General features: G+C 39.2%; 1 protein-coding gene across 2 annotated transcripts in view; it reads left to right on the top strand.

The window, feature by feature from the left end:
* Window positions 1-3,193: 3,193 nt before the first annotated feature.
* The window catches only part of zgc:172282 (leucine-rich repeat and fibronectin type III domain-containing protein 1-like protein), an 81,565-nt gene continuing 66,315 nt past the window's right edge, over window positions 3,194-18,443 (top strand). For both annotated transcript variants that reach the window (XM_067594614.1, XM_067594612.1), the window contains exons 1-6: window positions 3,194-3,450; window positions 5,018-5,169; window positions 5,279-5,532; window positions 5,720-5,963; window positions 6,047-6,204; window positions 7,387-7,767. In XM_067594614.1, the coding sequence (XP_067450715.1) occupies window positions 3,258-3,450; window positions 5,018-5,169; window positions 5,279-5,532; window positions 5,720-5,963; window positions 6,047-6,204; window positions 7,387-7,767 (1,382 nt within the window). In that variant the 5' untranslated portion in view covers window positions 3,194-3,257. The remainder of the gene's footprint in view (window positions 3,451-5,017; window positions 5,170-5,278; window positions 5,533-5,719; window positions 5,964-6,046; window positions 6,205-7,386; window positions 7,768-18,443) is intronic.

Here is an 18,443-nt window from a genome sequence, read left to right as displayed (position 1 = left end):
AGAGTGTGAGAAAAGAGAAAGATTGAGTAAGGGGGACCGGTAAGATAGATGATCATAAGAAGAGAGCAAGCGAGTGAAAATGAAAGCAAGAATTGGGGTATGTGATTAGGAAGAATTACATCCTCTGTTGGAAACATGCTGTGGAAATAGAGGTTTTAGGGGAAAGGAAGAAGAGCCTAGAGGCAGGTAGGAAAATGGAGACAATGGAAAACTGTAAAGGGATGTGTGATAGACATGGAGAAGCAAAATGGCTTGAGTTGAAAGCAAATGCATTAGTTACAGAGAAGGATGGACAGCTATAGCAAATGACAGAAGGAGGAGGGCAGAGGTGGAGCATCATATAATATATATATATGAGAAGTCTAGTCTAGAAATTGCTAGTAAATTATATTACATAGTTTGTATTTACTTGGGTTAAAAATAGGAATATGAAGGCTTGAGGGTGATTGAGAAAACAACAGGTGAATAGTATGGTGTATGAAGGGAATGAGATGGCGACGCGAGGCAGTGGGAATAATCAAGTGTAATGGATAGGAATATATTGAATGACAGAAAAAACTGTTGAGAGGGAGTAAAATGGAAAGACAGATAGAGGAACTGAAGTACATGTGTGCATGTGAGTTATAGCTAATCATTGTTTCTGCTCAGTGTTTTACACAGTGGGAGGATGGAGAACATGAAATATCAAATTACAGCATATCTATTTTTAGCAGACTCATGAGATTGCATCAACTTCCATTTGTTTGTTTGTATATATTTGGCAGATATGCCTCACTGGATAATACACTGGGAAATCTAAGATAAAGAGAGGAAATTGTGTAGCAATACTGGGTGTTTTGATCTTGTGGTTCTGTATTACATTGTCATCCCTTGATAAAAATGTTCTGTTTAGAGTTTTAGGAGTATCAAGGGAGGTGCAGAATGGAGAACTAGTACACAGGCTTCCCACTGCATAGAAGTTCAATGCTATTGATTAGCCTCGTAGTCAAACTGGGCAGGCTAATATACTGCTGCCCGCTTCTACACACACGTAACACACCATGAGTTTTGAGTTGTGTCTGTGGCACACATGCACACATCTTCTAAAGTGGAAATTGTCCCACAGTTAGCTGCCTGGTCAAAGCTACAGCCACTAGAATCCTTTGGCAACCCTTTGAGTGCATTATTTTTTAAAGCAGAAGTCAGAGAGACAACTCAACCTGCAAAGAGGTCAACTGTTCATTTTGCTAATTGCATAATGGAAGTGAAATAAATGAATGTAGCAGAGGCAAATAATTAATCCTAATGTTTAACACGTGTTCAACAAAAGCCAGGTTCAATTAGTGTAAGCACACAGTGGAGCAGGGTTTTTGAGTTTCACACACATGAAAATCCTCTTCACGGTTGGTACGAACACTCAGCCATTAACATTGTGTAATATAAGATGGCCAGAGACTATTCATTATAAATCTTGACGTCTGTAGAGTGTGCTATGTACTTGACTGCAATGCAAGATGATGGTCTATGGAAATTTAATGGGTTCAACAAAAAGAACAGGTGAAAGAATTACGATTCGATGATTCCCTGTGATTACCTGTCCTCACTAATTTGTGTATATCCAGTGTTACAAGGAAAGAAAAAGAGCACAGAGAGCACAGAGGTTTGTGTGCAGCAGCTCAGTGCTCGTTGTGCACATAGGAACATAGGCACATAGGAACTGTGCATAAATGCCGACAATGTGCATCACTCACATTTGTGACTGTAGAGCACATACCTGCATACTGTTGGCTGAACAGGGAGTTAATGAACTTAATGGAAAGGTCTTAATTCAGCATGCAAACTGCTGTGGATAAGGATGATACCAAAAAATGTTGCAAATATTAACTTTTGCTCTGCCTCGCTGACATTATCGCCATCATCAGAATAAAAATATGAGTGCGCCATGTGCACTCTTTTGAACTGGTGAATGGTGTAGCCATAATGCAGAAAATCCTTACATCAAAAATGCAGATTACCATTGCATTGCCAGTGATACTACTTACTACACTTCTAAGCTCACTGTGGTGAAGAAAAATCCCCACTGTGCCTCAGGAAACTGTTACAGTAGCTCGCATGATGATAGAGCTCATTGTGATTGTGTGACTTTGTCCAGTTCTTGAACGTTGCCATGATCTACTTCTCACTCCTCTCTCAGCTCTGTACTGACATCATTGTGAAGTGAAAAAAAACAGTTATATTAAAGGGAGTATTGTGCAATTTGGATGCAGAATTAAATGTTCAAGTCAAATGTATAAACCCTGGAGGCAGACATCATATTATGTGTTTATAAAACATTCTACCAGTGGTATTCATCTCTTTTGTTGTTAGTCTGGCAGTCTGCCTGAGGTCCTTAGTGTATGTTCCCTTGGAATAAGTCACATCCCCTGAAGGTATGCATAGCATATGGGCAGCAACCACATACTGTAGTTGTTTGTTGCACTTTTAAAAAGTTATCAGACAGGAAAACCGAGAAGTACAAGGCCATACACAGTCTCTCACATTACATGTCGCTTTTTCTTTGCTGTAACTTGATATATTATGCAGTAGTAGACATCTAAAATTGCCGGCTGGTCTATGACAGGACTCAGACAGATCCACTGTGGGTCCTTTCTCTGTACTTGGTTGGTATATCAACCCCCCTCCCCCCACCACCTGCCCCACCCCGATGACGTGAATGCAGTGCAACCTCATTAACGCCACAAAGCACCACATGTGGAAACCAGTTTCAATGCTCTATCTATCTTTTTTATGGTCTTACTGTTGTTTGTAAGCCCATTGTCTTAGATCAGCTTGTATTACAATTTTAATGTCCTTATATCCAATATGTGCAGTCCTTGGCCACCTCAGCTACACAGCTATGTTTAAAAAGTTAATTGTGCTACAGTTTACAGGCTAGCTAATTCAAGCTACCAAAGACAGATTTCATGCCTGTTTCCTTAACAAAGCAATTTAGCGCTTGTCACATTTAATAGGAGCTTGATGTGGCTTGTAGCTTCTTGATCTTTGATTGTGACATCTTTGCATAAGTAATACAAATGCCTAGTACTGAAGACAAGACAAAATACAAAAAGTCTACAGAGGGCTTTGCATATCTGTAAATGCTTATATGTTTAAACAGTTCATCCTCAGTGATTCACCCTGGTTTGCCACTTGTCTTGAATGAAGCCAGCTTTAAATCCAGTTTCCTTTATTGTTCATTTCTTTGTGTCTTCCAGTTGCCTTGTTCCCAGTGGAGGATAATGGAACGGCTGTGGTTCTCTTTGCTGTTGCTGGCAGCAGCATGCAGGGGACAGCCGTGTCCGAAACGCTGTATGTGCCAGAGCCTTTCTCCTTCGCTCGCTATCCTCTGCTCAAAGACAGGTTTGCTGTTTGTTCCTGCTGCCATCGACCGACGCACCGTGGAGTTACGACTTCAAGAGAACTTCATCACAGGTAGCATACCGGCTAGTTCATGCTTTTATTCCATTTAACCATCAATCAAGGAATGAGGGCAGGGTATCAAGATATTTTGCGTGGCCCAGTTTGTTCATACCTCCTTGTCAACCATCCATAAAAAAAATCCTCAAGGGGAAAAAGACTAGGTGCTTTAATGCTGTGGTAGAGGTGTTTCTGATAAAATACTAGCAGCAATAGCAATGCATTACCAGATTAAATAAACCATATACTACACAATATACCATATGGTACATATGTTTGTATCATGCTATTGCAATTTGCCCAGCATATTTCACTTACCCCCTTCTATCAGTATCTGTCAGTTGATGGGTATGCTTGGATTGGTTGTTTACATGGAAGCAAACTCAATGGTTGTCACTGAGCAATTAACACTGAATACATATGTTAGCTCATGTCACCATTTTGATGGTCTCCACACGACCGTAGGTAATATTTCTCATGAGCATGGGTTTTGCTTTTCAACTTTCTACTCTTTTGTTTTGTGTTTCACTCTAGAAAATCTCATTCATGATTCATCTCCTTATTATATCAAAGACTTCTCTTTGATACTTTGATACATACTTATTTTTAAGAACTGAAGTGTTGCTTTATCCTTTTATTTTAATCTGAATTCCTATTAGCTTGCACTAAGGCAGCCACCTAATTTTCCCAGGCTTGACTTAAAAGAAATTCTTTTCCATAGTCCACCAAAACAAAAGACACACAAGCTAAAAAAAGACCACTTTCACAGGATCCCAAAACATAATTTGATGCACCATTAATAATATCACATAGCTGTAGTCATTTAAGTCACTTTGTTCACATCCAAATCAATTTCAGTTTAGCACTATTCTGTGCAAAACTAATCCGGTATCCCTCATTTTGAGGGATACCAGATTAATTTTACAGGAATTAATAAAAGCACACTCAGTATCATAGCCTGTAGCCTGCCAAGGCTCATCCAGCATGAACTTGCCAGATTAAATTTATATCATCATAGTTTGGATCTGACAGCAGTGTGTGCTCTGCAAGAAAACATGTAAAAGCAGACACAGTAAATTTATCTTAACACTTACTTGCCACGTTGTTGTTTATTTTATACCTCTTCCGTGGGCGGCTGTGGCTCAGGAGGTAGAGTGGGTCGTCCACTAATCGGAAGATCGGCGGTTTGATTCCCAGCTCCTCCAGTCTGCATGTCGAAGTATCTTTGGGCAAGATACTGACAAATTGCTCCTTATGGCTGTGCCATCAGTGTATGAATGTGTATAGTACGTATAAGTACAGTCCATTTAACATTCTCCCTTTCCAGCTCAGAGAGATTTTTTTTAAAAAGCTTAACATCACAAATGTGAGTCATTCACTTTGGTGAAAGCATGACAGTTCCTGAACTCTTTCCTGTGGTTAGCCGGACATTTGTGCATTTAAACCCTTTTAGTGTATGTGCACCTACTGACTTCTATACTTCCCATAATACTGTACTTATGTAGACTATATGGCCACTTAGGACCTGTATCTAAGGCTAATACTGTATTTATTTGTGTTTATTTGTCCTGCTCACTGCCAGCTGTCCGAAGGAAAGACTTTGCCAACATGACCAGCCTCCTACATCTGACATTGTCCAGAAACACCATCAGTCAGATCCTCCCCACAGCTTTCAGTGACCTACGGCGACTGAGAGCTCTCCACCTAGACTCCAATAGATTAACTGTGATCAAGGTAAGATTGATAGATGGGTGGCTGCATGGATAATGGATATACAAACAATTGAACAACAAAGCTACAATGGCATAATGTAATTGTGATACATCACTTTTTTGCCAACCAGGATGACCATTTCAAAGGCCTTACCAACCTACGCCACCTAATTCTGGCCAACAACCAGCTCCACTCCATATCTCCCCATGCCTTTGATGACTTCCTGTCTACGCTGGAGGATCTGGACCTCAGTTACAACAACCTTGCCCAGGTGCCCTGGGACACAATTGGACGCCTTACCAATGTCAATACCCTAAATATGGATCACAACCTCATAGAAAATGTTCCCCAAGGAGTATTCACCAACCTACACAAACTGGCCAGGTAAAGGAATCTTAATAATGAAAAAATAATTCAAAAACATCCTTACTTTCCTAGGTAATAAACTCATAAACTCAACTGATGCTGTCCTGGGATGGACTGGATAAATTACTGTTGATCTAATGATTATTTTCCCGTCTCTCCTATTGTCCATCCCCACCCTTATCCTTACACTGCCATCTTTTCACAGGCTAGACATGACATCCAACAAGCTGAAGAAAATTCCCCCAGACCCACTGTTCCTGAGAATCCCAGTTTATGCAAAGTCCAAAGGCAGCCCCCTCTCCTCCCTGGTGTTGAGTTTTGGTGGCAACCCCCTTCACTGTAACTGTGAACTTCTGTGGTTGAGGAGACTGACCAGAGAAGATGACCTGGAGACATGCGCCTCTCCCCCTGACCTTAGTGCCAAGTATTTCTGGACAATACCTGAAGAGGTGACAAACTAATAGTAATGTAAATAATATCTTACAGAAAACTATATGGGAAATGTAGTGTTTAAATCTGTTTTCCCCTTTAGGAGTTTATTTGTGACCCACCAGTGCTGACCCGTAAGTCACCTCATACAGTTGCTATGGAGGGCCAGCCCGCCAGCCTGAAGTGCAAAGCAAATGGCGACCCAGAGCCTGAAGTTCACTGGATCAGTCCCGAAGGGCGACTTATATCTAATGGCTCCAGGTACTGACATTAGCTTCAAATAGTCCTATAGTCCTACTTGATCTACATACTACTTTTTTCCACAGGCCTATAGATCGCACAGTTTATCAAAATTAGAGGCAAGGTGTTCATTTAGGGAATAAGTCTTGCCCACTGAGAGCACCATTCAATGTTAAATGATGTCAGAAACTTGGCAGCCTAGTTTGCAGGTGAAAGAGAGGGGTTGTTTAAATATTCTTCCTTATACTTCTTGAGCTCAGTACCAATGGGATTAGAAGGTTGTTGTTGAGGTCAGAATTTGAATTTCTCCACCCCATACACATCTCAGTTACTGAAGGTTACGGGAGGTTTTCCCTCTGATGATATTTGGAGATATAATGTTACATCTGTGTAGTTATGTTCTATGTTCTTAAGAAAAGGCTAGTTGATAAATTAATAGCATTGTTGCAATTTCGCCATCTACCATTTGGGGTCAATACATTTTATGCCAATTAATCCCACAACTAGTCACCAATATAACCTCTTAGCTTGGCAGTCATTGCATTGATTCTGCTGGTGGAGGATGTTGGCATCAGCATTGTGTGCAACACACAAGTGCAACAAATGGCAACAAATGATAAAGCCTGTTGACCTTTTTCACAGCAGACATTTTTCCACAGCACAGATGGGGCTGATGACATTAACAGTGGCTCAGTTCCATTCAAGTGTCCAAGGAAGCTGTACTGGTGAACCATCATGTACCGTACCAGGGTCATGAATTTGGAAAGACCAAATGGGACTTAGCCATTGTTAATGTTATTCATTGCACCTGTGCTTTTGCTGCATTGACATGTCAAAATGTCTGCTGTAAAAAAGTGGTCTATTGGATCCTGCCCACCATTTTGAGCCGTCTAACTCAACGTCAAATAATACGACAAGGCTGCGGTGAATACAATATGCGTTAATGACAATAATATGTTTGGTAAAAATATGTATAATTCTCAGTATGTGAAATGGTTTTTTGCCACAGTGTGCAAGTAATTCTACCTAGCCAGTAATAGTCTAACCACAATAACAGGTTTACTTGTCTGTGTTGTGTGAGAGTTAAGAATTAAGTTATCTTATAGACTGAATGTATTTGTTATTGTTAAATATGTTGCTACAGACACATTTCAGTCAGTTTATTAAATCTATATCATTCATGCGAATTACCATTTCTTTCAGAACTTTGGTTTTCCCTAATGGAAGCCTGGAGATCAATGTCACATCCCTAAAGGATTCAGGAAACTTCACCTGCATTGCCTCCAACGCTGCAGGTGAATCCACAGGAAGGGTGGAGTTAGTTGTCACGGCGATGCCCCATCTGGCAAACAGCACAAGCCGCAGTCGAGACCCATCCTCTGAACTTGCACCTTCTGACATCCTGACCTCTTCTAAGGTTGCGCTCCCCAACAACGAGACAAGAGGGGCAGATCGGAGGGTTTCGTTGGTGGAACTGACAGGAAACTCTGCCCTCATTAGATGGAGCAGTCAGACTCCAATATCTGGAGTCAGGATGTTCCAGGTCCAATACAACAGCTCTGGGGATGACACACTGGTGTACAGGTCTGTCTACCTTTCAGTTTACACACCTCTGTCTGTCTGCATGTGCTGCCTTTTAAGCATATTTGCCTTCGTGTGCCTGAATGTGTTTGCAAGTGAGAACGTGTGTGTGAGTGTGTGTTTGACTGTGTGTGTGCACCCGTTTGTATGTTAATCAGCAGCCATCAGCCGCTGCGATGAGGATGAAAGCAGATGATAGATGATACGAGTGGAGATTAGCCAGTCATCCAGTCGTAAATGTCTAATCAACTGAAATGATAAAGACATCTGTAGTGGAACAGAGCCATTGTGGGGTTCACTGAATGCGAGGAAGCCAACGCCAAACACAAGGAGTGAGATTGTTGAACAAGTTTTAATGCTTTTCTGTCAAGTTGCTTCATTATTGCATTGCTTTACTGATGCTGTTGCTGTATGGTTTCCTTGTTGGTATTTAGATTCTGGCTCTATTGACATCAGGGCTTTTGCTGGCCATTTGGGTGCCCTAAGTGTGATTGCTTTGCTTTGGAGGAAAATTAGGTTGTAGCTTGCTAGAGTAGCAAAGAGGCGTTGTTTGTGTTTTAACAATGTTTCACTTGTGAGTTATTGGTCTGATAAGTTTGAATCTGTAAATATACAACCTTGCAACCTTTAATGTAGAAAGTTTTAATGTACTATAGAAGGAGGGAACATCTAATTTAACAGATCCCTGGAACAAACACTCAAGTTTTCTGATTTGAAGCTCAAAAGGTTTTGTACACAAACCTTCTTTCTTTTGTTTTTAATAACGTTTGTGTCCGCACATTCCCTATGCTGTTACCCCAAGTCTACTAAAAACAGGAATGAACACACATAGAATTTAAATGGATAGAAAGAGCAGTTCAAGGTATTATGGTAATTCTTCGTGATTGCAGTGAAAGAATTCTAATAATGTTCTCACTGAATTGATTTCAAGCACAGGATTTGAATAGGTAGAAAGGTCATTTTGTTGTGGATCATGTTAATCTCTTTCAGCATATTTAAGTGTTTAGGTTACCATAGAACTTTACGGAAGCTGTCATTTACAGTAAAGGCATATCATAGTTTTGTTGGCATATGCCTGAGACTCGAAGTAACAGAGAGTAGCAGTGTTACTGAGCATATCTGCCGATATCGTCACGTAACAATACTCTCTGCCAAAACACCAAAAGTTGCATTTGGACCAATTCAACACCCCTGCTGCTTGTGTGACAAAGAAAGTGTTAGTTAGACAGTATGTATACAGTATGCACTATATGACAGGAGTAAACAGGGAATGTATGCTCGTGCATTTGCTTCAGTGTGATTGCCGATTGCCTTGCTGTTTCATCACCTATCAGGAAGGTATATTTAATAGAATGAATGCATATTCTATCTATTTTATTTGGCTTAAAATAAGAACAGGAGATGCACTTGATCTTTTGGACCTTGTCTATTTAAAATCCCAATTGGATGTTTAATTTGAACCTTTATTGATATGAATATTTTAAGCCAAGTTTATATGGATATTATTTAGATATAATTATATGTCATTTATACTTTAAATACAACTGCTGCTGTTGTTAAACCTTTGATTTGGCACAGTGTGTCTTCCGCTTGTATGGAAAACACACAGTAGGATTAGGGTTTCTCTTAGATGCGGGATATTTATGTACATGTCAATGGGGAACATTTCTCTCTTCAGTCCTTCTCACCTACTCTACTGCCCCTCCTTATTACCTTTACAGCTTACAGCCTAATTGGAGTTATGAGAGAAAAAAACATGGTTTAACTACCATTGAGCACTTCTATGTGTTGCAGTTAAGTTGCATTCTAAATCTTTGTGCTCTTGAGGAATCTTCCACATTTTCTTTCTACCAAAGCCAAACCCAGCATGATTGCCTAAATCTCTCAGAAAGCCCGGGAAAGCCCTGTTTATTTTCAGTTCTGAGGAGTTTTCATATGTTGGTGAGTTGTCATGGCAACAGGTTGGCAAAATCTCTCAGATCCTGTTATGAGTGACAAGTGGCTTTAATACTGTCACAGATGAGCGTGGAGTATTTATTTATTTATTTCATATTTTCAGAGGTGCAAATTAATCCGCCAAATATATCACTTTTGTCTTCTGTGATTACAAAAATTTATTCACTGCCCTGCAGAATTCTCTAATAACCATCTTGGCCTTTTTATTCTTGATCAACAGCAGAAATTTTCTCTATTGGAAAAATAATTCTCAAAAGAGAGAATGTAACAGAACATGTTAAAATCATCCATGTTGACAGGCGAATCAGACAGTTCCTCTTAACGCATACAAGGTTGACACTTGTGAGATACGGAAATTGGGGTCTCTACTGAAGACTGATTATGTTGTTATTTCTAAGGTAGAGAGGACACCTGTTTATTCAGACAGTTCAACTAACTATAGGTGATGAGCAGCTCTTTACAATTCTAGGCATGGCAACCGTTCTCCTGCATAGCAACCGTCCATCTGTACCTGCCTGTTCAAGGTTGGATGCAGTTAGTGGGCACAGTGGCCCTGCAGGTACAAAACACACTCCTTACTGTTCAATTGTAGCTTCTGTGGGTAGCTCTGAATATAACTTTGAGCCTCAATTTATCAAACTTGCTGTCTAGACATTTGCAATACTGTTTAAACTCCATATCTCAGACTTTGCATGCATTGTAACGCAATGGTACAGAACATTCTCAAACAATATACTTACAAAAGAATAAGCCAAAGCAAACCAACAGCCAGCATTCATTACAAACACACACATATATAGACAACTACAGGTGCAACACACAAATCCACAACACACACAGACACATAAGGAGACTTTATCAGTGGTTTTGTTCATACGCAAGCTTGCGTAGGCCAGCTACTCAAGTAACCTTATTCTTAATATATTTGAATATTGTAACATGGTTTGAAAGACCTGGCTTAGAAACCTGGTCAAATCTTATATACCTATACATGTGCAGCTTATTCTATAAAAATAACAACAACAACAATAAAATAAAATAAAAATGACCTTAACTGAAGACGGTAAACCTAGCCACTGCCAAACAAGAGAGGAAGAAATTAGAGACATGATACATTGTAATGTCGTACATATACAGCACTGCCATGAAAATAATGCCATGAATAGTATTTATTTATCAATTAAGTTCATATAAATTGGAGTACACAGAGAAAACCTAAATCAAATCAATTTTTGGTGTGACCATGCTTTGCCTTTAAAACAAAGTTCTTCTTAGTGCACTTGTGCACAGCTCTTCAAGGTACTTTGCAGGTATGTGGTTCCAAGTATCTTGGAGAAGTTGCCACAGTTCATCTGTGGATTTTGGCATCTCAGTTGTGTCTGTCTCTTTATGTCATCCCAGAAAGACTCCATGATGTTGAGATCAGGGCTCCGTGGGGGCCAAACCATCTGTTGCAGGATCCCTTGTTCTTCTTGTCAATCAAAATAGTTATTTTTGACTCTGGTTGTATGTTTGGGGTCGTTGTCATGCTTCAGAATAAATTTTGGGCCAATCATAGGCCTCCCTGATGGTACTGCATTATGGATAAGAAGCTTAACATCTAAAACGTCTAAAATTTTTGCATAGCACTGTATATACTGAATATATATTTGTAATGTGAGGCTGAAACTATATTCGAGTGTGACCTACATTGTTGCTCTAAGTTGCCTTGTTGAGTTTCTGTTGTACAATCAGGGCCCTATTTTCCTGAAATAGGGTGCAGGCGCAGATTGAAGTCTTAATTCCTGGCACATGGCGCATGTGGGTGTGACCAACACATTTTTGCAATTTTCCTGACCATCAGCATTGGCACAAATGGGCACCGCCAGGCGCAATGTGGAGGAGAGACTGAATACATTATTAGTGGGAGGAATACAGAATCAGCAGGTAGAGTCAGGGCGAGCTGCAGTAATGACCGATCCCCTCGCTCCTCTCATCCCCTTTAAATCTAGCCACAGGTGAAACAGGGGAGAGAGACTGGGCAAGAGAGAGGAAAGAGTTCATCTCCGTGAAGCACCTGAAACTACAGAATACAAATTCAGGATACCACAAACATTGATCTACATCTATTCAAATATGCTGACAATGGTAGAATTAAGATAAAGCTGATGTGTTCTCACATGAGCTGCCGCTTATTTTGTTCAAACAATTAATATAAGATAATTAATAAATAATAATAATACAAACTCTGCAGTTCTACTCCTCCTTTGCATATTTGAAAGTCATCTTATATGCTTTTAAGTATATACAATATCCTTAAATAAAGAAATACAAAATCAGGTTTGGAAATTTGACAAAAAAGCACACAAGTTCTATCACTGTTTCATCAAAATAGGCCTACTCTGTTTAGGAAGGAGCGCGTACTGCACAGGACCTCTAGGTATTTTATACACTGCACAGAACACATTACCGCAAATATTTTGAGACTTGGCTGCAAGTGGCAAAACTGAAAACTCATTGTAATAATCCTTGTGACATAACAGATTTTTTTTTTAAATTGTCTAAACTCAATTTGAACTTTTATTTAATAAAAATGTCTAGACAGATTTGATGGAGCTCAGGACACATCCCGAGGACAACTGAGTGACTCCAAATTATTTTATTGTTAAACTAGGAATGTGTGAGTAGCAGCTTTCCAGTTTGATGTTTAGAAAATACAGAACATTAATTATATAAGATCCTGAACAATCCTGTCGCCACGTGGGAAGATTTAAATAATTAAGTTTCTTCTGCTGTGCCATCAGTGCGTAAAATGATGCACACTCCACTCTCTCTTAAATCAGAGACTGGATGAAACACACATATCATTCCTGCTGCTGTGTGACGACTACAGCTGTTTAATAAATATGGAAAAGATCCGACATTCTACAAGTTGTTGTGGGAAAATCACTCATCCAACAGAGCATATTTCTGAGCTCTGGTCATTGGATTATGCTCATGTGGATGTGATATTATTGGTTAGAATCTAAAAATTGTGTTTTGATCCACATGTCAATCTTCAGAAATTGAAAAAACGTATAGCAAACTGAGAGTTGCAAAACTTAACATAAATGAAAGGTGTTTTGAGACGTCTGTGTGCTTGCGCATCAGCCAACTGAAGCCACAAATTGCCTCAGTCTCAGCTGCGCCTCTCCTCCTCTTATGTCAGCCCAAGTGCACTTGTTTGTTGCCAGGAAATTACCATACATGCACAGACGCAAAAAAATAGACATGCGCCTGAGGAAAATTGCATAAATAGTGCGTGTTACCCCTATGCCCTCGTGCCTTACGCCTGCAGGAAAATAGGGTCCTCAGTGTTATACACCCAAACTCATTGTGTGTATCCCCGAGGTCTAACAAACGTGTTGAATGCATTTTCTTGCTCATCAAATATTAAGCTGATTTTTCTCTGTAAACCGCATTGTTTACGTCCATGTTTACTTGCTACCAATCTTCTTTTTCCATGCATTTTTTGGTGCATTAGCCCTCTGCATTGCTTATTGTGAAACCATTAATAGGAATGTAGACCGAATGCATGTACACATGCATTTGTATCCTCATGTGTGTGCATGAGAACAAGCAAAAAAGGGGACACACTAAACATTGACCCATAGTACTGCTAGTAAAAAAAAAAAAAAGAAAAAAAAAACTCTGAAAGGAACCTTTAATGTTAATCTTAAATGGCTTTTGTCAACATGTTACTGTCGAATCCATCATAGTACATATTGAGAAAATAAAATAAATTGGTTAATAGGAAGGGAGATAGGTATATTTGAATTTTATAATCAAGAATGCACATTTACATTTACAGTCTTTTATTCATGAGAAGTACTATTTGCACCATGAAAACACTCAGCATTTTGGTTCTTTATTGCTGTGTACCATTTGAAAGAAAAATATTAATGGCTTCAAAAAATATGTTGCATAAGCATTATTTGTGATAACCTAACTTCTTTATATAAGATGATGATCATGTCTGAATTGTGACTCTGATACCGTACATGGAACCACATGGCATTGTGAGATTAACATCCATTAGAAGGCATCATCATTGCACCGGCTCTGTTTTGAGTTTTTTTTTTTTTTAAAAACTGTGTGTCTGTGTGCATGTGTTCCTCCCTTCTGTCTTTCTTTGGTCAATATCCATTAGGAGGGGTGAGGCACAGTGCCATGAAGAGAGAAGGGGGTGGGGGGTGGGGGGGTACAAAGTGCTGAGGAGCAGAGAAGACAGGAAATAGGGAAAGAGAAACAACATATTGGTGCCACAAGAAGAGGACATTTGAGCTTAACAATTTTATGTAGGTCTGTGTTATGGTTCTGGTTATTTCAGTGTTTAAGCCGATCCATCTCAGAGTCTTAGAATCTTAATTTAATCAATGCTACTGATGGATAATGTATTAAAAAATCTGTTTCTTCCCTTTTTGTAATCAGAAAGAGGAAAGGTTGCATTGGGACATATATTGCTGCTGAGATCTAATGAAAACTTCTAGGTTAGAGTGATTGCTGTTGTTCCAGTGGATGATAACTGAACAACAGATGTGGGACTGAGAAGGTTTTTGCTTGTTACTACTGCAATATGTTTTCTCAGGTACTTAAGACCTGCATGCTGAAGCCGCACTGTGACAAGTGGATTTATTTGATTAACTGTATCCAGCAGTTTTAATGCAGATAAGTATAATTTGACTGTAAGAGTGGTGTAGTAATTCTAATATAATACAATTTTTTTTTTCTCAATTCAGGCGCATAAGATACATTCTAAATTTACTAAATAATAATTGCCATAATTCTTGATTTTTTTATTCCACTGAGTAAATTAGTCCAGCCAGAGAACCTAGATCACAGCATCTTGTGATCTATACGCTAGCCTTGGTGTCCATTTTATCCAACTGTTATTTAAGCAGGCAGCTCAATTTAGAACCATTTCCACTTTAGAAAGACCACCAGTAGTCTGGAGATTTTCCAAGGAGTTCAGAGCATAAAGAGAGCTCTCTGACAGTCTCAAAACCCCCTGACTACTTATGATCAATGCCATTACAGCACCAAGTATGTGTGAGTGTGTGTGCATGTGCATTTGTGTATATGTACATGAAAACCATTGGTTGGTGGCGTATTAGTTAACCCTGTGTCTGATACATGCTCTTCAGAACCCCCTGACTTATATAATCAATGCCTATTCAAGAGTGTGTGTATGTGTGTGCATGTGAACATGTATGTAATGAGTGTTTATATGTGCACATTTGACCAGCTGGTAGCTGTGTATTAGCTGTACCAATGTCAGTCTCAGTGCCATCAATGGCATTAAACCTCTGCAGGAAGCTTCAGTAAGTGTATGTAAGTGTCTATGTCACTGTGTGTGTGTGTTATTTAAAGTGAGATTACAAAAGCATGTAGTGAATTTCATGTCTCTTCTGTACCTCACACAAATACCTTGTATCTCATGGTCTTAATTTTACTCGTATACTGTTATAAAACTCTGTTTTAAAGATGCAATAGCAGTAACTTGAAACAAAACTGAAATTTCTTTTAAATGCAGTTCTTTGTTTATTATTGATTCATGTGTATCACTGTATTTTGGTGTGTTTTTTAGTGACACCATGTGCCCTTAACCATAAAGTATGTGCGTATTCCATATTTGGTCATACATCCACAGCTTTGTATAATGTCCTTTTTAAGAAAACTTACCTATATATATAAAGAAATGTCCTCTCCAACGTATTGTTTCTGTTTCTTCTCAATGCCAAATTGTAATGCTGATGTTTCACCGTTTCAACCAAGATTTCATCACTTCTACTGGCTGGCGGGGAGTCCCAAGCCTACCTTGATGTCGCATATGAGTCATGAGGTCACATGACAATCATGTAGGAGTGATTAGTCACACAAATTAAGGTGTAAATTGGTTTGAAACCGTTGAAAGGATTTAAGCTCTGAAAGTGTGTCCTCCCCCCAGGGTTGGGACTGGAAGTGTGTTTGAGAAACGCAGAGGCAGTTATGTGAGCAGCACACAGGTGATGTCATTATCCCCCTCTACTTTTCAGTGATAGTTTCCCAACTTTCCTCTTCTGTATGGTCTTTTATGTATATTCTAGGACTCAGTAGAACTGATAAAGCCTCTTGGATAAGTAGCAAAACATTTTCAATTCTACAACAACAGTGCTGCTGTGACTTCACATTTTACTACCTGGATGAAGGAGATAAAACTACACTCAAAAATCCTTTTTCATCACCCTGAGTCACATTTTCTGCATTTATTAGTTCCCTTTTTTTACTCTCTGTTCTCTTGTATTTTCCCTACATTGTGTTTTTCTCTTGTGTGTGATTATTGGTGTATTTTGGTGTTTTTAACTATGTGTTACTGTTTGTTTAATGTATTTGTTTCTTTATGTGTGGACTTTCTCACGAGAGACCGTGCCTTTTTACTCTAACTGTTCTGATACCTTCATAGAAGGAACACAATAATTACGATGGAATTTATTTTCTTTTCCCTTAAAGCTACAGCACACACTACTTGTGCTAGGGAGAGCTGCAGAACTGAGAGTTAAGAGTGACTGAGAAATAGAAAGACCACTTTGTTTCATTAATTGTTTACCTTCAGAGTGACTGTTCCATGTGACCCCGACAGAGAGAGGCCATTTCACAAGTAGTGTTTGATATGTTATACACGGTAGATTGCGGTCATCATGTTTAACCTTATGTAGTTTCAAGAGTATATTTCTGTGTGTGTCTGTATGGGTGTGCATGTTGATTTGTGCTGCCGGTTGAGCTTTTGGAATAAGCGACAATGCACTGATCTGTGATCAGTCAGAGGTCAAGCAGAATCAATAGCTTGGATTCCACCGCAGGGATAGCACATCATCCAGCACATTATCCAGCACATTATCCAGCCAAATAAGCCTGGCTTTAGCTTGGCTGGCTCTCTACTGCTGAACAGGGAGTCAGATCCAGAGCTGTATTAGCCTAAAAGTGCTCTTGTCATTTTATTATGATTTACTGTAGTTCCAATCAGAAAGATCTGGGGTGATGCATCATCGGGTGTTCACATTCGGCTGTTATATTATCTTATTTTCCTCCTATTTTTCCAATACGTCTGCATTACATTTTTTCCTCTCTGCCTATCGATGACATTTATTCCGCCCGTGTCTGGAAATGACAGCTCCTTTTCTTACGGAGTGTGAATCTCTGATGTGTCGTACATATTGCAGGGGACAGAATGAAATGAGCGCTGTATGTAAGAACAAGTATTTAATAGTATCAATCTTTGTCACCATCTTTGTCTTGCGATTGCCATAAGTAACGCCTGTAACCGTGGTGATACAGACCAAAGATAGGGGGAGCATGTTTTTAGCTCACATCATCAACACAAAAAACAAGAGGTAATTTACAACTAATAGTTGTAAAGTCCTGTTGGCAAAACCTTGCATGTTTTATAGTGATCAATAATCTACAGCTCTGTTTCTTGCTTTTATTAATAATTAACTTATAATTCACCATTCCATTGAACTATATTTAGCGCGAATGCTGTGTAGCCTGCAACCTCTAAGAGCTGTATGTGACTTAGAGGCATCCAAAATATGCAGAATTGCAATCATAATGCAGACCATCTAATGGATGCGGTCTCACTCAACATACTGAAGTGTGAGCAGAATCTGACTTGGCAATGTTGAGATCTGCTAATCAGAGCATTGCAGTGAAAACCTTAACTGTATTGCAACTGTAGCAGGTATTTGCTGCGCTGCTCACATTTACAGTAATATTCTGTCAACAAATACAGTATGTATTGTAAACATAGCCTGGAACCAAGAGCTGATCCCTCGCTTCGAAAAACATCTTCTTAAGTCTTTTTATTTTTACTTTGAGCCTTCAAGACTTAGTTTTCTTGGATTAAATCTGCCAGTGGTGTGACTGTTCTAGTTTACACTGGTTCAGGGTTGTTATTGACATGTGTATCATTCATTGTAACAAGAAAGAAGAAGGCAGAGCAGTGTATCAATAACTTAAATCTATATAAGTATTAAAATAATTTGTATTTGTATTGAAATAGGTTAAACTATTTTTAATCATATATGCAAATATGTTTGTTTGACTTAAAACAAACAAAAAAAAGCATTCTAAATTACTTTATCATACAGAGCTTTTTGCAGTGTGATGTGCCAGCCATCAGATGTATATGCCTCCTCCATAAAGCACACACTTTAATTGTGGTGTGGGAGCATGACTGCCTTTGAAGGTGTGTTTACAGTACATTAACCTTCTGCCATCAATGTAAAGCACCATCATAACACACAAGCACACATGCACACACACACACACACAGACGCTTCCTGTAAATAGATATCTCTTCAAATTCTACTTTAACTCTCGCACCTTCGATTTTTCTCAACATTCACACCACTTTGTCTGTCTAGATTGCATATAAGTGAGCACATTGTTGAGTGTGTGTGGGATAAGATTTTTAAGTATGTTTTTCTTTTTTTTTTGTTTGTGTGTGTATGTGTGTGTCCAGATGTAATCGGCTCACAATTTTCTCACCATGCAGGGGCAGAAGGAGGTCACACAAAAACACATATACACCCACAAAAAATGCACACACACACACACATTTCAGACACTAACCCAGACATGAGCCCAACTGCCTGTGACCCATCCCTCTCTCTCTCTACCTTTTCTTGCTTTGTCCATGGTTTGTGGTTCTTTGGATAATGGATTCA

Source organism: Thunnus thynnus, chromosome 7, assembly GCF_963924715.1.
Source record: "Thunnus thynnus chromosome 7, fThuThy2.1, whole genome shotgun sequence".
Taxonomy (NCBI): Eukaryota; Metazoa; Chordata; class Actinopteri; order Scombriformes; family Scombridae; genus Thunnus; species Thunnus thynnus.
The sequence above is the reverse complement of the archived record's forward strand: the minus strand, read 5'-3'. Positions and strand labels throughout refer to the sequence as shown.